General features: G+C 41.6%; 2 protein-coding genes across 2 annotated transcripts in view; one reads left to right on the top strand and one right to left on the bottom strand.

The window, feature by feature from the left end:
* The window catches only part of PCED1B (PC-esterase domain containing 1B), a 149,682-nt gene extending 134,664 nt beyond the window's left edge, over positions 1 to 15,018 (bottom strand). The window contains exon 1 of the mRNA XM_070370669.1: positions 14,888 to 15,018. The gene's annotated coding sequence lies outside the window, so the exon portion shown is untranslated. The remainder of the gene's footprint in view (positions 1 to 14,887) is intronic.
* Positions 15,019 to 15,127: 109 nt separating this feature from the next.
* AMIGO2 (adhesion molecule with Ig like domain 2) lies at positions 15,128 to 18,506 on the top strand. Its single transcript, XM_005903242.3, has 2 exons — positions 15,128 to 15,611; positions 15,975 to 18,506. The coding sequence occupies exon 2, from the start codon at positions 16,038 to 16,040 to the stop codon at positions 17,601 to 17,603; it is 1,566 nt and encodes a 521-aa protein (XP_005903304.1). The 5' UTR covers positions 15,128 to 15,611; positions 15,975 to 16,037; the 3' UTR covers positions 17,604 to 18,506.
* Positions 18,507 to 22,672: the final 4,166 nt, after the last annotated feature.

Genomic DNA, 22,672 nt, shown 5'->3' with positions numbered 1-22,672 from the left:
AAGAAATATTATCAGAGATAAAGAGAGGTCAGTCCAATAGGAAGATATTACAGTCCTAAGTTTCTATACACCCAATAGCATTGTTTCAAAATAAATCAAACCAAAATGGACAGAATGAAAAGGAAAAATGTTCAAATCAACAATCATAATGGGCAGCATTAGCATAACTTTCTCAACAGTGGATAGAATAAGCTAAAAATAAAAAATCAGTAAGGATATAGAAGATAATAACAGTATAATTAGCAAACCTGATTTAATTGCTTTGCACATAAAATTACGCCTACTAATGACCGTTTCATATTCATTTCAAGTGTACCTGGAACATTTATTAAAACCAATGTATTATAGTATCAGTTCAGTTCAGTCGCTCAGTCGTGTCCATCTCTTTGCAACCCCATGTACCGCAGCACTCCAGGCCTCCCTGTCCATCACCAACTCCCAGAGTCCACCCAAACCCATGTCCGTTGAGTCGGTGATGCCATCCAACTATCTCATCCTCTGTTGTCCCCTTCTCCTCCCGCCCTCAATCTTTCCCGGCATCAGGGTCTTTTCAAATGAGTCAGTTCTTCACATCAGGTGGCCAAAGTTTTGGAGTTTCAGCTTCAGCATCAGTCCTTCCAATGAACAATAGTCTCAGCAATTTCAAAATGTTGAAATATTTAAGAATATCTTCTCTGACCACCTTGAATTGAACTAGAGATTAATAATGGAACAGAAAAAACCCAACTTATTTATGTATTAATCTCAAGAAACTAGAAAAAGAGTAGCAGTCGAACCTAAGGAAATAAATGATAGAGATAAAAACCAAATCAAGGAAATAATAATCCAACATATATAATACAGAAAATCAACAAACTCAAAAATTGGTTTTGAAAAGATTACCAAACTTAATAAAACCAAGACTGATCAAGAAAAGTAAAAAAAAAACACAAAAATCAGCAACAACAGCAATGAAAGGGAGATATCACTATAGATGGCACAATAAAACCATGCTAAAAATAACTTTATTCAGAAAAACTTGACAATTTGGGTGATATAGACAAATTTGTTAAAAAAAACACAACTTACCAAAGCTGAGAGAAAGAAAATATAGGACTAGTTTCGGGTATGTTTTAAAAATTTGAACCCATTATTTAAAAACCTTTCCCCAAAGAAAAATCTAGGCCCAGAGAGCTTATCAATGAAATTTCCGAAAATTTAAGGAAAAATAACCCTTATATAATTTAAACAGAAGTAAAACTTCTCAGACTTAAAAAAAAAAAGTATAAACTTGATTTAAAAACTCTGATAAGCATTCTGAGAAAACTGCAAACCCACCTTTCTCCTAAACATTGTTGAAAAATTCTTAACAAAATATTAGGAAATCAAATCCAGTGATATAGGACGCTGAGTGCTATTTAGTCTAGGTTTACAAGTAGGTTTGACATTTAAAAATCATAAACTTACTTAACCACATTCACAAAAAGAGTAAAATCACACGATCATCTTGAATGCAGAAAAAGGTTTTGATAAATTAATTCAACATCACTTGTGATGAAAATTTTTAGCCAACCAAGAACAGAACTTCCTTAATGTGATAAAGAATATCTACAAATTACCCACAGCAGACATCATTCTCACTGGTAGAATACTGAAATCTTGTCCTTAATACTGGGACTGGGTTAAGCATGCCCACATTGTAACTGGGCTTCCCTGGTGGTTCAGTGGTAAAGAGTCAGCCTGCCATTGCAGGAGATGAGAATTCAATCCCTGGGTCAGGAAGATCCCCTGGAGAAGGAAACGGGCAGTATTCTTGCCTGGAGAATCCCATGGACAGAGGAGCCTGGCAGGCTACAATCCATGGGGTCACAAAGAGTCAGACACAATTTAGCAACTCAGCAAAACAAAACAACAAATAAGGTTATAACTAGAGGTCTAGCCAGAGCAAAAAGCAAGTGGAAGTGAAAGTCGCTCAGTCATGTCTGACTCTTTGCGATCCCTTGGACTATACAGTCCATAGAATTCTCTAGGCCAGAACACTGGAGCGAGTAGCGTTTCCCTTCTCCAGGGGATCTTCCCAATTCAGGGACTGAAACTCGGTCTCCCACATTGCAGGCAGATTTTTTACCAGCTGAGCCACAAGGGAAGCCCACAAAAGGGAAGGGGAAGAAAGAAAAGTCATGGAGACTGAAAAGGAAGAAATGAAACTGTCATTTTTAGACAATAAGATCAAGTACGTAGAAAATTTCTAAAGAATTTATAGGTAAATTCTTAGAATCAATAAGAGAATATAAAGGACAGTGGATAGAAAATCAACACACAAAAATTAGTTGCTGTAGAATGAATGTTTGTGTTCCCTACAAAATTCGTATTTTGAAATCCTAACTTCAACGATGAAGGTATTCAGAGATGGGGACTTTGGGCTCTGACCCCATGAATGGGATTAGTGCCCTTACAAAAGTATCCAGAGGAATCCCTGAGCCTTTCTGCCACATGAGAACATAGAAAAAAAGCCATGGTGTATGTATGAAGAAGGTAGCCCTCACCAGACACCACATCTGCCAGTACCTTGATCTTGCACTTTACAGCTTCTAGAACTGTGACATATAAATTTGTTATAAATTTATAGCTCAGTGGGTAAAGAATATGCCTGCAATGCAGGAGACCCTGGTTCAGTTCCTGGGTCAGGAAGATCCGCTGGAGAAGGGATAGACTACCCACGCCAGTGTTCTTGGGCTTCCCTGATGGCTCAGCTGGTGAAGAATCCACCTGCAATGTGGGAGACCTAGGTTAGATCCCTGGGTTGGGAGGAAACCCTGGAGAAGGGAATGGCTACCCACTCCAGTATTCTAGCCTGGAGAATTTCATGGACTGTATAATCTATGAGGTCACAAAGAATCGGACACAACTGAGTGATTTCACTTTCATAAGCCACCCAGTTTATGGTATTTTATTTAGCAAACTGAGCTATGACATAAGCCATATTTACTTGTATATACTGGCAACAAACAAATAGAAAATAAAACATTTATAATAGTACCCCCAAACTCAAACACTTAGAAATAAATCTAATTGAAGATGTACAGGACTAACAATTACAAAATTTTATTGAGAAAAAATAAAGGAAAGCTAAACAAGTGGACTTGTTATGGATTGGATGACTCAGTATTACAAAGATATAAGTTTTTCTTCAGATTATTACATACTTCCATGCAATCTCAACCAAAATCCAAGATGTAGGCTTATTTTTTTTTCCCAGCAATGTACGAATCAATACAAATAAATTCTAAAATTCATATGGAAAAGCAAAGGCCAAGAAAAGCCAAGCTTTTCTTGAAGAACAAATATGAAGGACTCACACTATAGCAGGAACTATTATTATAAAGCTACGGATAATCAAAACTGTGTGATACTAGTATAAGAACAGATAACTGTCCAACAGAACAGATCCATACATATATGATCACATGATTTATGATAAAATGGCCATGAAATTCAGCAGGGAAAAGGGTCTTTTCAATAAATCATGCTGGGTCAGTTGGATACCCATATGGAAAAAAATGTTTATTGACTTCTACTTCACATTACACACAAGAATCAATTCCAGATGTGTCTTAGACCTTTTGGGTTGCTATAACAAAAATACCATAAAAATTGGCATCTGGTGAGGGTCTGCTTCCTCATTCATGGATGATGTCTTATTGCTATGACCCCACCTGGCAGAAAAGGGTCTCTCCTGAGTTTAATCTCATTCAGGAGGGTTCTGCCCTTATGATCTAATCATCTCTGCAATGCCCCACATCTAATACCACTACCTTGGGGATTAAGATTTCAACATATGAGTTCAGGGCAGAATACAGATATTCAGACCATAGCAAGATTGGGTTGGAGAGAGAAATTGAAAGATAAAGCAATACCCTTTTAGATGGAAACACTTTCATAACCTTGGACTAAGCAATGCTTTTTAAAATAGGAAATAAATTGTGATTGAGTCACAGAGCGGAATATTATATAGCTGTGAGGTTATTGATGACTACATTCAAAAATATGGATGAAACCCTCAAGCACAGAGTTGAGCAATAAGAGCCAGACAAGAAGAGTATATATTTCATGTATATAATGTATCATCTATTTCTGCTTTATTGACTATGCCAAAGCCTTTGATTGTGTGGATCACAATAAACTGTGGGAAATTCTGAAAGAGATGGGAATACCAGACCACCTGACCTGCCTCTTGAGAAACTTATATGCAGGTCAGGAAGCAACAGTTAGAACTGGACATGGAACAACAGACTGGTTCCAAATAGGAAAAGGAGTACGTCAAGGCTGTACGTTGTCACCCTGCTTATTTAACTTATATGCAGAGTACATCATGAGAAGCGCTGGGCTCGAAGAAACACAAGCTGGAATCAAGATTGCCGGGAGAAATATCAATAACCTCAGATATGCAGATGACACCACCCTTATGGCAGAAAGTGAAGAGGAACTAGAAAGCCTCTTGATGAAAGTGAAAGTGGAGAGTGAAAAAGTTGGCTTAAAGCTCAACATTCAGAAAACAAAGATCATGGCATCTGGTCCCATCACTTCATGGCAAATAGATGGGGAAACAGTGGAAACAGTGGCTGACTTTATTTTGGGGGGCTCCAAAATCACTGCATATGGTGACTGCAGCCATGAAATTAAAAGATGCTTACTCCTTGGAAGGAAAGTTATGACCAACCTAGATAGCATATTCAAAAGCAGAGCTATTATTTTGCCAACAAAGGTCCGTCTAGTCAAGGCTATGGTTTTTCCAGTGGTCCTGTATGGATGTGAGAGTTGGACTATGAAGAAAGCTGAGCACCGAAGAATTGATGCTTTTGAACTGTGGTGTTGGAGAAGACTCTTGAGAGTCCCTTGGACTGCAAGGACATCCAATCAGTCCATCCTAAAGGAGATCAGTCCTGGGTGTTCATTGGAAGGAATGATGCTAAAGCTGAAACTCCAGTACTTTGGCCACCTGATGCGAAGAGTTGACTCATTGGAAAAGACTCTGATGCTGGGAGGGATTGGGGGCAGGAGGAGAAGGGGACGACAGAGGATGAGATGGCTGGATGGCATCACTGACTCGATGGACATGAGTTTGAGTGAACTCCGGGAGTTGGTGATGGACAGGGAGGCCTGGAGTGCTGCAATTCACGGGGTTGCAAAGAGACGACATGACTGAGCAACTGAACTGAACTGAACTGAACTGAATGTATCCTAAAAGGCAGAACAAATCCAGAAGTCATGAGAGTGGTTATCACCGGGCAGTTAGTGACTAGAAGGGAACACAGGACCTAGTCTGTTCTTTGATTTGGGGGACTTTGCCCGTTTTGTTAATCCTCCTCTCTGTGCTACACGATTCTTATCTCAAACTGTCTTTGCTGGAACTTTTTTTCTTCAAAATTGTTGGACAGACCTCAGTTTCTGCTTGTGTAATTATTCAGTTTACTTTCAATATACATGATGTATCATTATGTTTTACTGAGGTTCTGCAGAATGTCTGCTTCTCAGGATTATTTCTGGAGACTGACTTTTTTTTTTTCTTCCAGGTAGCTCTGTAGCTTTCTGAGAACTCTTTCTGAAAAGAGTTCTGTGTTCTCTGTCCATCTGCCTCTCTTCTGCACCGTCACCACTCTGCCTTCTTTACGATGCTGTTCTGCTTTTGCTACTCTGTTATTATTATACTGTTGAAGAAAGAGGAAGAGATCGTCTTGAATAGAAAGTGTAATTTTCTGATTGGGGCAGCATCATGATGCCGCTGTATTTCTTGTGTAATTGAAGATTTCGCTGATTAATGGCTTTAATAGCCTGCCCAGGGATGACAGTGTTGGGTCCAGCCAACCTGAATGTGTGGTCTTGTTGACAGACATACCTCTCTTATGGCAAGAGGTTTGTCATGCTATAATCATTTGGTATCACTCAACACTGAACTCATCAAACTACTCTTCTCTATTATTTCACACTCAGCAAATTTGTTTGTGATTATAAACTTGGCTTCCCAAAGCTTTCTAACAGGCAGAGTTCTGATCCACTTGATGTTTGCTTTAAATTCATAGATAGGTATTCTTTTGGCTTATGTTATAAGCCATTCTCCACATGTCAAATTAGCTCTGGGGCATTAAAAAATATCAAGCGTGAATCTAACATCTTGGGGTATGTTGATACTATCAAGGTAGTCTATCCGGAGAAGCCACTACTCAGCTTTCCTCCTAGACACACCCTGTTGTTGTTCAGTCGGTAAGTTGTTTCCAACTCTTTGCAACCCCATGAACTCCAGCACACCTGGCTTCCCTGTGCTTTCCCATCTCCCTATTGCTTAAACTCATGTCCATTGAGTCAGATGCCATTCAAGCCAATTCATCCTCTGACAAGCAAACAAACACATATGATATCCATCAGATCAATGTTATTCTGCTTATGAAAATAGAATCAAGGTCCTCAGTGCCTTCCCAGAAAAGGGAATTCAGATGTCCATAAATTCTAATAAATATCATTGAATAAGTGAAAAATTCCACTTTGAGATAAATGTGGACAGCTGCCACACTAGCTTGTTTTTCCATCATCTAGCTGTTTCTCCAAAGGAGGAAATGTCAGTGAGCAGACTCATCCTCCAGCAACTTGTTTAGATTTGCACATCACCTCTCCTACACAAAGCTTCCTTGGTCTCCTACCGTGCATTTCTATCACAATGCAGGAGGCAAGCAGCAGCACATCAAAACTGCTCTCTGGAGAGAGTGATGATTACTGTTTTTTTAATTTTGTTTTTCCCTATAGTTCAGAACCCCTCTGGGGACTCTCCAGTGTGTCACTGACATTGCCAGTCATCTCTCCTAACTAAAGGTCTTCACCCAGGATGCCCTCCGTAACCTGCCAGCTTCAAGTCCCCCGGGGCTTTGGGTGGCCCAGGCATGCAGACTGGTGGTTCGTTCCCATCTGCAGCAGCTGAGAGTTCCATGGGGAGTAAGGCAGGGCTGAGCCAACAGCAGGTTCTCCAGACGAGGACCGAATGAGGACCTGCTGTGCTCTGATACAGCCCGGCTCAGGGGAGCCACATAATTAGTACAAACACCACTGTGGTGCGATACCTCTCCAGCTCTGTTTATTCTGTACATAAACCTAGCTTCGGCTCCACTAGGTTCAACAAACATTTGTTAAACATCTGTGCTGTGTCAGATCACATCCAAGGCACAAGGGCAATAAGGATGAAGAACACACGAACAGGACACACTCTAATACCCTTTTACAGCTTTAGAGCTCCCAAAGCACTTTTCACATGTCTCATCTCCATCAACATTGTGAAATCAAATAGAGTATACATGGGTACTGCATTTCCATTTCACAACTGGGAGGGCTGAGAATCTGAAAGACTGGGTGAGTTCCCTAAGACCACACAGTTAATAAATGTTAAGTTCTGGTACAAGAACCCAGGGATTCAAGTCTTTATTCAATGCTCAATTTCACCATATTGCTCCCCCACCCCTTTTTACACATGGTCATTTGGCATACAGTTAGAGGATGTTTTAGACCATTTACATGTGCCAGGAAAGAGAGACTACTTTTCTAGCTTATAATTCTCCATTATGAATGCCATGGACAAAATGAGCCAGAAGGACTCATATTGTTGTTGTTTAGTCACTAAATTGTGTTCGACTCTTGTGACCCCATGGACTGTAGCCCACCTGGCTCTTCTGTCCATGGGATTTCCCTGGCAAGAATACTGAAGTGGGTTGCCATTTCCTTCTCCAGGGATTCATACTATCATTGCTTAATTCTGAGAGATCATTTTCATCCCTGACCACTCAAATAATTTCTTCTAAATTATGTTTTTGTGTGCATCCAATTCAGTTTGTTGAATCAGCTACTTAGTCAACCAAGAAATGATTGACTTAAAATTAGAAGAAACGAGTAAGACCTAAAATTCTGTTTGTACTGGAATTTTCAATGCCCAAAGTACATATTTTCTGTTGCAAATATTTTAGCTCTTGGTTATACGCAATTTGAAATTGAATTATATACTGTCTTATATCCTATAATTATTCTAATAACACTACACATTCCTAGAGGAGACCAACCATATCATGGGTCTGGGAATGTGGCCAGAACTAACAATATTTGCTGAAAGGAATTTAAATTATGGCTGACCATTCTACTCCCTGACAGGAAGTATAAGAGGTAATGGTTGAGCATGAGATCAGAGTGGGACAAACTTGGATGAGAGATCTGGTTTGTAATCTTGGGCAAGTTATATAAACTAGCTAAGCTCTACTGCCCTCCTTAGAAGATGGGGATGTTATTGGTCATCTTGCAGGATCTTTGTAAAATTAAATGAGAAGCCTGGTAGACACTGAGAATGAATGTTTGGTCTTATTATCAAGCCCGCTTCCTTGGATCTTTCCAGAGGTCCTTCTGTCTTCCTCCATTTAAATTCGATTTTTTTTTTTTTTTCACTAGCACAGACTGAAAGGTCAGAGTTCCAGAGCCAATTATTACTCATGGAGCATCCACCACAGAGGGCCTTGTATTTGCTGAAAGTAATTGAATAAGTATTTGCTGGTTATATAATAGAGTGTTTATTATATTCTTTCAATTTTATTTTACTCTATTTTGTGTAAATGTTGACTAGCAAATAATGACTGTTTCCAATCAGATAGTTCCTTGAATAATCATATAGCACCTTTACAAAGGTATGATAAATTAATTACTGCTACAGGAAATCATGTTTTTTAAAAGATATAAAATTGGATTCTGAACACTTCATGTAGTTCTCTAAACTGAGTTTGTTAAAAATTATCCATATTTTTCAGAGAAATAAAATCAGCCCCAGTTTTAAGAAATATAATAGCGTTTAAGAATTCAATTATATGATCCCTTCAGGCTAATAATAAGCAAATGAAAACTAGAGCACCTACCATTTATGAACAAAAACATAAAAGGAACCATAATGCTAGATGCATGGCTTTAAGACAGTTTTATAAAGCAAATTTTCATCTGCTTATTTCATTCCTAAGGCTGAGAATTCAGAGTATTAAAAAAAAAAGAAAAAAAAAGTCTATTTCTCTTGTTACATAATTATGACAAAGAGAAAATCATCCTTTTGCAACCTTTTCAGGTCCCCCACAACAATGAATTTATTCTTTCAGCAGAAATAAAGTTACCAGTAAGATTATAAATGGGCTTCCCAGGTGGCACTAGTGGTAAAAAAACCCAGCTGCCAATGCAGAACTGCAAACCTGGGAATGGGAATGACTGGCCAATAAGAAATACGTAAGTGACTACATGTGCCTAATCCTAACGTGACCTGTGAGCTACAGTAGCTCGTATGTATTGCTAAACTTTTCAGATTAACAGACAGCACCCAGCACTTAGCAGATGCTCAGGAAATATCTGCCAGATAAATGACAGCTGTGCTAAGAGGGGACAGCAATTATAGTACCTCAAATCAGGGGAAATCAGAGTCACTTGCTGCCTGAGAAGTTAGAAGAGAGTTTGCTCTCTGAAACTGAACTGTTAGTCGCTCAGTCGTGTCCAACTCTTGGCGACCCCATAGACTGCAGCCCGCCAGGCTCCTCTGTCTATGGGATTCTCCAGGCAAGAATACTGGAGTGGGTTGCCATTTCTTCCTCCAGTGGATCTTCCCAATCCAAAGACTGAACCTAGGTGTCCTGCATTACAGGCACATTCTTTTCTGTCTGAGCCACCAGGGAAACTAGAGTTGCTGAAAAATTAAGTCAGAGTCACAAAGAAGAAATACTGATGCACATGACTTAATCGTAAATAACTTGAAACAATGGTAAGTTCTCACTGTAGTTTTTCTTATCCCAAAAGCATTGCAGAGAAATAGAAAATGCAGATAAGAGATGAAAATTTTAAAACCACTGTTATAAGTATATATTCTTTCAGATGATCTTCTATACATACAGATAATTCATATACATGTGTATTTTCTTTTGTAAAAAGTGGAAGAACAATTTTTGGTAATTTTTTGTTATGTCACAGGACATTATTTTTAATGACAATATAGCACAATGCCGGATGGATGCACAATCATTTATTCACCCACATCCCTGTTGGACATTAAGGAGGCATCTTTCTTTTTCCTTTGAGAAATGATCTGCCCCTTTGTGATTGAATACTTAATAAATTAAAGTGATATCTTGACTATAGGCAACTTGCTCTCAGTTACTTTTCCTGAAACAGCAATAAGACTGACATCACTGGGGAAAAAGAGGAGTTTGTGTCTACCCACTGCAGTGATAACTGACCCAGAGGAAGGAACTAAACCCAGATGGGCTCTAACTGGTTAGTACCTCTGTTCTAATCATCTCTCTTCCCGGGGCCTGGGCAACAGCAGATCAGAAAATCAGATTCACGTTTTGAAGTTAAAAGGAACTTAAGAAATCATTAATTGTCATATCCTTAATTGATTCTTAGGTTTTATGGAGAGATGAAAGCATTTTTGCCCAGGACTAGAACTTAGATCTTCTCAACTCAGAACCTGCTGGTTTTCTGTAATCACATAGGGACTTGACACTTATAATTGAAGACTCTGAATAAGTAGAACTTTGAGTCTCAAGGTTGACAATGGCAGGAGCAGATGGCCAATGTTTACGCTCAAGTGCAAGAAAACCATCTATGTACAACTTTCAAAGGGATGATCCCAACTGGTTCTACAACCTTTAGCTATAATACCTCATCCAAACTTGAAAACAGTATGCTAAGTGAAAGAAGCCAGACACAAAGGCCACATCTTGTATGATTCCATTTATGTTAAATGTTCAGAATAGGCAAATCCATGGTGACAGAAAGTAAATGAGTGGTTGCCAAGGGCTGGGAGGAGGAAAATGGGAGTGACTGCTTACTGGGTCCAGGGCTTCCTCTCGGGAGTAATGGAATTATTCTAGAAGTAGACAGTGCTAAACACGCAACAGTATATTTTCGAATGTTCAAAATGATGAATTTTGCTTATGCAAATTTTATCTCAACTAAATTAAAAGCAACATCATCAACAACAAAAATTCTATCCGGTCCATGTCAGTGAAGACAGGCGATAGAAAGAACAGATGGGGGTGGGGGGTGGACTGGTGGTTCAGTGGTTGGGACTCTGTGCTTTCACTGCAAGGGGCATGGGTTTGATCCCTGGTTGGGGAAGTAAGATCCTGCATGCTTTGCAATCTGTCCCCACCTCAGCCCCCACCCCCTAAAATAAAGGGAGGAGCAAATGGGTAAGTGGTGATTGATTAAATAGTTGCCCCACTGTGGGCTCTCCCTGGGGAGGGCATGTGGGTACTTGCTGCATGTTCCATCCCCATTCCCTGCCCCATTTCTAGCTTAGGGAGATTCCAAAGAACCCAGCCACACGGTGATCCATGCCACCTGGAGTTCAGAGCACAGGGGTTGGAGTTTGAATCCGCATACAGCCAAAAGCACAGTACTGGGTTCAAGATCTGGTTCAGTCACAAATCTTGGAGAATTTACAAAAACCAACTGGAGCAGGCCAAAAGGTTGTGGAGCAGAGTGCACTTGCAGAGCTGGTGGGCAACATTATGTGTTTTCTGTGACCTAAGCTGCAGTCACATTGCAAAATCCCTACCAAGAGGGCTGTCCCTAGAGTGTGCCTTCAGCAGAAAGCTTCCACCTGCAATAATCAGGCCCCTGCAGAGCTAGATACTCTTGTGAATTGTCCCTGAAAACCACTCAAAAGTCCTCTCAGGTTAAAAAAGAGGTAACTTTATTATTATTAATTTTTAGGCCACACCAGGCAGCATATGGGACCTTAGTTCCCTGACCAGTGATCAAACCCACACCTCCTGGATTGGAAGACAGAGTCTTAACCATGTTATCACCAAGGAAATAAAAAAAAGAGGCAACTTTAGGTTAGTGTCCCAATTATACCTGATCACAGGATGTATGCTGGAATTAAATGAGATACAGAATGTGAAAGCCCCTCATAGCATATAAAGTTCAATTACAGTATTCATGATTAGTAAAAATGACTCCAAATTATCAAATTAGCCCTATAACAATTTTTTGTCTCCTAGCTCTAATTCCATAGGTCTTTGATTACAACCTGAGAAATTCTAGAAATCACAGGGCTAGAAGACCCCTGAGATTTCATTTACTCAAATCCCTGCCCCCAGGCAACCCCAGCCAAAGGACCACACAGGCTAGATTCAGAATCCCATCAAATGTCAACCCACTTTTTCCTATCCTGGAGTCATTACTGGTCAAAAAACACACATACAAAAAACAAAAAAACTAATAGATTGTGCCATGTAGAAAAGACCAGAGAAATATCTATCCGTCCTATTTTAAACTCCTGAGAAGGCAACTCAACCATCTGTCTTGGCAACCCATTCTAAGCTGGAACCACCCTGTCAAAAATCGTCTCTTTTGGTTTAATCTAAATCCTTCAAATGGAGCCTCAAGCTAATTTTGTCCCATTCCATTTTCAAATAATTTGGAACACAGTTGTTTACCATCTGAATTATAGGATTATACAATATCACAGGGTTTTGGTGAGCAGTAAATGAAATAACCCATGTAAAACACAGAGGTCATATCTGACACATAGTAATAGCTCAATACCTATTTGTTTATTATTACCATCATATATACTAGGATTCTTGTTTCAAGTGACATGAAACGCAACTCAAAATAATTGAGGAAGAATAAGAATGGAAAAAGAAAAAGGGATGTGGGTAGAGAATGTAATTAGAAGGGAAATAAAATTGTGCAGTGGCCTTCAGGCACTACTGGATCCTCAAATAATGTTCACAGGGCTCCTCCTTCCCTCTCTTTACAAGAATTTGAAGTATAGACAGCAGGAGGGCAATGAGTAGATTCACGCTGCCTAAGATAGGTTCCTCATTCCCCAGTTAATTTATCAAAAATTCCTTCAAAGACAAGTAAGCGGCAAGCACAGTTCTAGAAGCTAAGAACAGAGCAGTGTTCAACATAAAACATTTCACCCTTGTGGAATATACCTTCTAGTGGAAAGGGTGGATCTGGTAGAAGAAGAAGGGATTCCAGAAAGATAAAACTGTTATCCGCCACAAAGTAAGGTCCCACCTTACACCATCATTAAGATCAACTGTTGGCTTTCACTCACCAAGTCAAGTAAACCCACCCTTTTCAAAACTCTTTTCCTCTTGGTAAATGTGCAGAATCCCCAAAATCAGGTCTTCAAATGGGTAAACAAACTTGCCTTCGGATTTTGAGTGTATTTAGTTTATTTAGGCTGTGTAATCTTTGCACAAAGTTTCTAAGATGTGCCTGCAGCCCTAATAACATAACATTCTGCTTCCATTTTCAAAAGCTACTTTTCTTTTTAAACCATTTTTGTTTGAAATATAGGTCTTTCTCCCATCTTCATTTTTTTTCCTTTGAATAGGATGTTATTTAGTAAAATCCTGCAAAAACCTGGTCGTCTATTAGTTGTTTAAAAAGTGTTCCTCTGGGTAATTTTAATCTATTTCTCTGTGCTAATCATTATAACTGTAAAAATGAAGCCCTGGACACTAAGTTTTTTTTTTGTTTTTTTTTTTTTGAGAACCCAAAGAAACGTGGCCTAAACTTTAGAAAATCTCAACCTCTGCCTTTCCCCTGGGAACTTTCAGTAAGAAATGTTTCCTGAAGCATTTCAGACTGTATTATGATAAACTTCGACTTTTCAGAAAACCAAAACTAATCTGAATCAAGCTGCTCTCACCTGAAAAACCTCAATTTACCGGTGCTATTTCAGATTCATTCCACAAACAGCCTAGCTAAACTAATGATGCACACAATTCTATTTACATTTGGCACTGGCCTAACAGATCTGTGCCATCACATGAATCCATTCATTGACAATGTAGAGACCAACGCGCACTAAATTCAAGGTGGCTCAAGTGTGTGGGTATCGGGGCCGAGGAGTCGGTCGTCTACGTCATCGTTTCTATTTTTCAAGTACTATTACAAGTTATGTGCCCTGCCCCCAACTGTCTTTCTCAATTTAGTGCGTTTCAATGTCCCTGTCCCTTCTGCTTTGGTTAGTATCTCGTCAGGGAAGTAATTCAGTTCTTTAAATCCGGATATAATGTATAAATGGGTCATTTGGCTCAGTCAAATCCCGAATTAAACAAAAATGGATTTTTAATCGAAAAGCTCATCAGCTCCACCCCGTCTCCTCACTTCGCCCGGCCTTGTCCACCCGGTCTCGCACCTTTCCTAGCTTGCCTCTTGGGAAAGGATGAAGAACCTCGGCAGACACCCCTTCCGGGATCAGTCTCTATCCCGCGCGAACACATTTTGAAAAAACAAAAACAAAAACGGCTGGCTTTGGGATTTTTTTTTGCTTTTAAGCTTAATACTCTTATCTTTGCCTTCCAGGCGGAAGGTCGGCTTCAACCCTTCTTTCCTGCGCTTCTTCGCGAATGGGGCACGAACCCTGATGCTTCCTCCTGAGTTAGGAAAGGGACCGAACTTCCCCAGGAGGTGCGCAGCGTCCCCGCGGCGCTTCCGCGGTTCCTTCCCCCCAGTAGGAGACCCTGTTGCACCGGAGGGAACGCGCCGGATTTTTCTGCTTACCCCCCGCCCCCCTTATGAGGGTGGAGACCGAAGCCGGCTTCGGTGTTTGTTTTGCAAACCTACAAACCCACTGTACTTAGCGCTCTGCGAGCCCCCCGGGCCTTCGCCCAAAGAAGGGTAGCGATAAAAGGTCGAGGAGCTCAGCGGACTCGATGGGAGAAAAACGCGACCCCCGCGGTCGCGACACGTGGGTCTTCAAGGCTGCGACCTCTAGCTCCCGGGCTGGGCGTGTCCCTTAACCTCCCTCGACCCCACCAGCCCGCGAGTCAGGGCTGGGCTCGCCGACGCGATTGGCAGCAGTGCGCGAGCGCGTCCTCACCCCTGGGTACGCGAGCCCGGCCTCCGGTGTGGGTCCCCCGCCCCGCCGCGCGGCCGCTCTCCCGGACCCAGAGGGGCAGGAAGAGGGTGGCGGCGGGGCCGCGGGGTGGGTGCGTGGGGGGGCGCCGGCCGCCGCTCTGATTGGCTGCGCCGTCGCCCCCTCCTCGCGCCGCGCGCCCCCTGCCGCGCGCCCAGCCGGCTCCCGCCCGTAGCCCGGGAGCAGGTTTACGCTGGAAGGAGGACGCGCAGGGGCGGGACTGGTCTCCCCGCCCCGCACCCGACCCTGAGCGCGCGGGGATAAAACCCGGCCGGTGGCGCCGGGGAGCCGGGGCCCTGCTGCCTCCCGTGAGCGGAGAGGTGGGGCCGGGTCCGATCCGCTTCCCGCGCCTCCGCCCCTCGGACCCGGCTCCAGGAGCCGGGCGCCCCACGCGACGACCTGATCGCCCAGGAGGTACCTTTAGCCGAGCAATGAAGAAAGCCCGGGAGAACCAACCGGAGCCGGTCGAGACGTTTCCTGCGGCCGGGGTTGCTGCTGCTGCCGCCGAAACGGCGGCTTGAAACTCTACAAAGTTGCGAGCCAGCGAGAGGCTGCCGCCCGCCGGGAGCAAAAGGGAAAGGAAGTCTTAAGATGCCGGAGTGACAGACGGAGACAGACGGACGCACAGACCTGCAGAAGACACCACGTCGGCGGCCTATCCCCGGAGCCCGTGAGGCGTCCCAGCTCTGTGAGTTGCTTTCTGGACGGGTGGCTTGCTAAGTATTTCCCTGTAATTGTTTATAAGACGCGTTTATGTATTTTTGTGTCTCCTAGAGAGAAAAAAACAAACCCAACAACAACGCAGGATGCACCTTAAAAAACAATTGAGTTTCTGATATTGAGAAGGTTGTGCCAATAGAATGGAACTGTAAATGCCTGTAAGCAGGGGTAACCCAGGAAAAATTGGCATCTAACATAGACTCCCCAGTGTGAAAAAACCCTCCGTTTCAAAAGTTACTGGAAAGAAAGCCAGATATTACTCTTAAGGGTCAACTAGTGCTAGTGAATCTTTGTTTTTTTAACCTCTCTTTAAATATTGATTGTTTACCAGGTTCACTGGTGGGAGGCTGAGCTGGTGGAAAAGGCTCCTGGAAGAGACTCAGAGGCAACCATAATGTCTTTACGTTTACACGCACTGCCCACCCTGCCTGGAGTTGTCAGACCGGGCTGCAAGCAACTGCTGTGTTTGTTGGTTATCACGATGACTGTGAGCCGTGGAGCCTCCGGGGTGTGCCCCACTGCTTGCATCTGTGCCACTGACATCGTCAGCTGCACCAACAAAAATCTGTCCAGGGTGCCTGGGAACCTTTTCAGGCTGATCAAGAGACTGGATCTGAGTTACAACAGAATTGGGCTTCTAGATTCTGAGTGGATTCCAGTATCGTTGGTAAAGCTGAACACCCTCATTATTCGGCACAACAACATCACGAGCATTTCCACGGACAGTTTTTCCACCACTCCAAATCTGAAGTGTCTTGACTTGTCATCCAACAAGCTGAAGACCGTGAAAAGTGCAGTGTTCCAAGAGCTGAAGGTTCTGGAAGTGCTCCTGCTTTACAACAATCACATTTCCTATCTGGATCCTTCAGCGTTTGGAGGGCTCTCCCAACTGCAAAAACTGTACTTAAGTGGAAACTTTCTCACGCAGTTTCCCATGGATTTGTATGTTGGAAGGTTCAAGCTGGCAGAACTGATGTTTCTAGATGTTTCTTATAACCGGATCTCCTCTCTGCCAATGCATCATATAAATTTAGTGCCAGGAAAGCAACTGAGAGGTATCTTCCTTCATGGAAACCCCTTTGTCTGTGACTGTTCTCTCTACTCCTTGCTGATCTTTTGGTACCGTAGGCACTTCAGCTCAGTGATGGATTTTAAGAATGATTATACCTGTCGCCTATGGTCTGACACTAGGCACTTCCATCAGGTGCTTCTGCTCCAGGATAGCTTCCTGAACTGCTCTGACAGTATCATCAATAGTTCCTTCCGTGCCCTTGGCTTTATTCACGAGGCTCAGGTCGGGGAAAGGCTGATGGTCCACTGTGACGGCAAGACTGGTAGGGCAAATACCGATTTCATGTGGGTCGGTCCAGATAACAGAGTGCTGGAGCCCGATAAAGAGATGGAAAACTTTCATGTGTTTCCCAATGGAAGCCTGGTTATAGAAAGTCCTCGTTTTGAGGATGCTGGAGTGTATTCCTGTGTTGCAATGAATCGGCAACGTCTGTTAAATGAAACTGTGGATGTTACAATAAACGTGAGCAATTTCACCATAAACAAATCCCATGCACACGAGGCATTTAACACAGCTTTTACCACTCTTGCAGCCTGCGTGGCCAGCATTGTTTTGGTACTTCTGTACCTCTATCTGACACCGTGTCCCTGCAAGTGTAAACCCAAGAGACGAAAAAATATGCTAAACCAAAGCAATGTCCATGCATCTATTCTCACTTCCGGCCCTGATAGTGATGCCCCCACTGATGAACGGAAGGCAGGGGCCGGGAAAAGAGTAGTGTTTTTGGAACCCCTGAAGGATACTGCAGCAGGGCAGAATGGGAAAGTCAGGCTCTTTCCCAATGAAACGGTCATAGCTGAGGGCATCTTAAAGTCCACGAGGGTGAAATCCGACTCAGATTCAGTCAATTCAGTGTTTTCAGACACACCCTTTGTGGCGTCCACTTAATTTTGTGCCTGCATTTGTACAATGTAGTGATTGAATCTCTTTATATTCAACCTTGTGTGTGGTCTGCAAAAATAAACAGCAGGGCAGAAATGGGGTTGTTCTGTATTTCAGAAATAAAACCAAAGGGTCTCTTTCACTGGTTTATAAGTAATGTGGTAAAGCACTTAGGTTCATGCCAGAGAAAGATGGAGTTATATTTCAGAGTTTAAGTTCTAGATAATACCTTCATCTTTAGCACCACTGATAATTTCAAAGCTGAACTGGAGGTGACGTGACTGACATTGTCCTTTCACTTGGGATTCTTGAAAGAAAAGCTAAATTTCAGATATTAGAGATTTTACTAACTTATTGGGACCAAAGTTGAGTTATGTTAAAGAAAAGTGTTCATTTTTAAAAGATGCAGAAGGAAGAACCAAGCAGCAGTTGTTTATAAAGCACAAAGTACAGTTAGATTTGGGGATACTTCAGTTCATGTTATCATTGCAGACCAGAGTAAATAGACAGTCCTCATCAAATTTGCTGAGCAGTGCCACATTGCACATGGTGTTAGATAAATAGTACAGTAAAGGTACATTTGTTTGACTATCTTCTTTCCATTCTGTACATCTCCTATCCTTGTACAAAAGATCTTATTGAAAGTTTAAAGCCATCATTATTTGTTGCCATAAATATGTAAGTGTCAATGCCAAAATGTCAGAGTAACTTCTTCAGCCTTTGTTCTAGGAGACTAATATTTGTCTATATGCTTGTGTGTGTAAAAGTCTTAAATTGTATGAACTGTTAAAGAGATGCCACTATATTGTACTTTGGACATTTGATTTAATGTAAATACGTGTGTTCTGCGACTTGATGTTCTGTTTTATTTGGCTATTTAAAAATATAAATCTAAGACGTTTTATGTGATCTGATTGTGCTGCTTTGTGTTAAACACCATCAATTGCAGATTTCTCTCCAAATTTCTTATACAGTATAGATTTTTTTTTTAAAGAGGAAAAAAGACTATGGAGTGTCCTACCCAGTGAATACCTTCAATATCCCATTTTACCTGATACCATTATGCACTTCAGCCAGGTTTGAAAGTCACTTAAGCTCTGAATTTGGAACATGTAGGAGCCTCCTTATTCCCATCCCTACTGTGAGATAATCAACTACCCACTTTGAACCTAGGTTTTCTCAACTATGAAATGGAGATTTCAGAGGTTCCTTCCCACCCTGGAAGTGATGACTTCCCGGTGGTCTTAGATCCATCACAGACTTGCACTGACTTTCTGAAAATATACCACGTACTGATAGAGGACAGGAATGGGATTAGGACAGGCTAGTGTAACACTGCCTAGGTCTGAAGGTCTATGGATTATCAAGTCCAGCTGCTTTACTTTCTCAGGGATAAATGAAACCCAAAGAGGGCTGTGGGTTGTCTAAGGCCACACAGTGAGTTAGTGACAGGGATTCAAGGAGAGCTCAGTTTCTGGATTCTTCCTGGTGAAAATAAGCGAGTCAAAAAGTGGCTATTTTTAATGATAAGGATGGTGAAGGAGCCAAAGAATGAGGCAAAACAGTGGTCAGAAAATGACAAAGGGGAATGAATCAGGGATGTGTTGTCGCTAGGGCTGAGAAGATAATTAAAAGATGGAGGTAGGTCACTGTAACAAGCATTTGAAGAACTGGAGAATGAGATGAGGAGGAAAGACTGACTTTGGTAGTGGTGGTTTTGGGGGAACGATGGATCCTTGGTGACAGCTTGATAAGTGCCAAGCCGGGCACCTAGTGACAGATACCCATCAGCTGTGGGTTAAGGAGTGGGTGTGTGCATAGGAAATACCATAGGATGTTAGCTATTGCTCAGTTGACTTGACAATTCCTTATTGCCTAGTTGGTGTTAACAACTTACTGCCTCTACCTTTTAAACATAGACCTCACTTGTTAAATAAGATCCTTCAGTCCCAAGGATATTACAGGAAAGCACTTTATTCCAGTTCCTGCCATTTAAGCAATTAGGAAGAACTGTGTGACCTGTGTGATCTTTAAAATCGTTACTCTTTTTTCATTCATATTTGGATGAAGAGATACTGTGGTTCATTCAGGGTCACACAGGGAGTCAGGACACAGAGGGAAACTCCTGAACCACTGACACTCCAGCAAGGGGAAGGGCTGCCTCCAGGGGCCGTGATCACCAGGGTGCTGAGTGTGAAAGAACATGGCCGGCAGTGGGGTTCAAGATCTCTGAATTCAGCCTTTTCTGGGCCAGATCTCTAGGGTCTTTCAACTCTCAAACCCTTGATCCTAGGAAGTGCATGCTGCCTTTGGCAAGGGACCATGGACAGTGCTGGCAGTGGGGAGTTTGGAGAGCCTGATTTTGGCTAATCCTAATCCTGATGCTTGGTTAAACGATCAGCTGAGTTGAGATCAAAACTAACATATTTACAGCTCAAAAAAAAAATGCATATATACATATACATGTGTATATATATGGATGTATGTATAACTGAATCACTTTGCTGTCATCTGAAACTAACAACATTGTGAATGAGCTATATTTCAATAAAAAATAATGCAAAAGCAAATCCTGAATGCTGTAAAGCAAAGCTTTGTTTTGGACAGGAATAGGAAGGCATGGTGATGTAAAAGCATAGAACTGAACGTTATGCTGTGGAATTTTAAGTTCTTACATGTATCTTCTTTTTTGAGGGAGTGGGGAGGGTAGAAGCCTGGGGGCTTCCCAGGTGGCACTAGTGGTAGAGAGCCTGCCTGCCAATGCAGGAGACACAAGACTCAGATTTGATCCCTGGGTCAGGAAGATCCCCTGGAGGCAGGCATGGCAATCCATTCTAGTATTCTTGCCTGGAGAATCCCATGGACAGAGAAGCCTGGTGGGCTATAGTCTATAGGGTTGCAAAGAGTCAGACACAACTGACAAGGCATAGCGTGCACGTAGAAGCCTGATCACGTGTATTTTAAATGTGGGAACAGAAGTGATTTGTACATTATAAATTTGTTTCACTCAAAACTTTTATATAATTTTCCTTCCAAGTAATAATTTGGATTTATGTACCTGGGTTATTCTTTTAAGGTACTTAGTATTTTTTAGTATTCAGTTATGAGAGAAGTGGGTACTCTGGAAAAATCAAACAAAGATCACATATGTGAAATTTTCCTGGGCTTATAATATTTTTTCACTATAAGATACTAAGTTGATGATAGCACCCTCTATTAATCATGAGTTACATTTTAAAATATACTTTCAAGACCTATTATCTGAACTAATGCCCTAAAACATTAATTTATAGTCAACTTCTGCATGAATCCTCACTGTTTGGCCTAGAGAGATTTAAATATATTTATTTTTAGCTTTAGTTACTTGAATTATTTGCCTGGAAAACATGTTTGTTTGTTTGTCTTATTTCTCTAAATAAACCTTTTTTCTAAAATGTTAATCAGAAGGGACGTAGGTGAAACTTACAGGGGTGGAAACATAAGAGGGGCAAGAAGATATGCTGTCAGTCCAGATTCTAGAAAGACATCTGATTTGGATCATCCTGCTAAGCACTGTTAAAGCAGGATACAGCCTAAACACCCTCCAATATTGCTGGCTTTTCCTTGGCCATGACTGCTCCTTGCTGATTGTCACCTTTTAGTTTCATCTGCTTTACCGAGCAGTAAGTAGGTCTGGAGAAGGCAATGGCACCCCACTCCAGTACTGTTGCCTGGAAAATCCATGGACAGAGAAGCCTGGTAGGCTGCAGTCCATGGGGTCGCGAAGAGTCGGACACGACTGAGCGACTTCATGTTCACTTTTCACTTTCATGCGTTGGAGGAGGAAATGGCAACCCATTCCAGTATTCTTGCCTGGAGAATCTCAGGGAGTCGGACACAACTGAGCGACTTCATGTTCACTTTTCACTTTCATGCGTTGGAGGAGGAAATGGCAACCCATTCCAGTATTCTTGCCTGGAGAATCTCAGGAACAGGGGAGCCTGGTGGGCTGCCGTCTATGGGGTTGCACAGAGTCGGACACGATTGAAGCGACTTAGCAGCAGCAGCAGCAAGTAGGTCTAAATCAGAGCATCTCCATGGGGTCACGGGGGAAAGTTAGATAAACAGGGGTTTCTAGTAGCTACCCTCTATACACTCCCCAACCAGAAGCTCTGATTCAGGCCATCTGGGGTAAGGCCTGCATGTGATTTTTTTTTTCCTAAATAATTATGCTTTTGCTTATTTTGTTGAAACATACCACCCCCCCCCCCAAGAAATGAGGCTTTAGCAAATTTTGTGTTTGGGGCTATGTCAAAATACATTATTATTACTTGCTAATAGATTTTTTAATAAAAAGAAGAATTTGTGCACACAAATTCTAATATGTTGGGAAAATGAAAGACTTTGATTCTCTGTTACTAAATAAACTCTAGAGTAAATTGTTGGCTATAATTTATGATTTTCTAAATTATGAAACACAGAGTAATTACTTTGAGATCAGTAGATCTCTGATCCTTTCATTTTTTAAACCTATTTTTGGCTTGAAAGCAGCGACGACAGATCCGGTTCGTGACAATGAGCTTTGGGGCTTTCAAATCTGATTAGATCATAGTAACATGAAGGCATATCCCAAGGATATCTGAGTGCAGATTTCGGCTACAGAGAACAAACTTCTTTGTTTTTTCAGTATATTAGAATACTATTTTTAAAAGAGAGTACTGAAATTCTTTTCATTGTTTTCTATACCTCTTTGCTCAAGAACCAGCCCCCAAAGCCATATTTTTTTAAATTTTTTATAATATGAAAGTTAGTGTGGAAAGATAATGGTAGTTTGCCCTTGCAAGTATTATTGGGTGGTAAGATATAAAATGTAGAATCTAAAACTCTTATGATAACCTCCTGACTGATTCAGAGGACTGCTTACGGGACCATTATTATTTGTGAATTGATTGCAGAAGGGGTATCCTCTTACAGTGAGGTCAGAGTAAACAGTATGGAAACACAGACCCTTTTATAAATTGTAAAAGGTGATATATCAATATATGTATATATTAAATATTAAGTGTTTGCAAAGTGCCAGACATACTTTGAGAGAT

The sequence above is a fragment of the Bos mutus genome, chromosome 5, assembly GCF_027580195.1.
Source record: "Bos mutus isolate GX-2022 chromosome 5, NWIPB_WYAK_1.1, whole genome shotgun sequence".
Classification (NCBI taxonomy): domain Eukaryota; kingdom Metazoa; phylum Chordata; class Mammalia; order Artiodactyla; family Bovidae; genus Bos; species Bos mutus.
The sequence above is the reverse complement of the archived record's forward strand: the minus strand, read 5'-3'. Positions and strand labels throughout refer to the sequence as shown.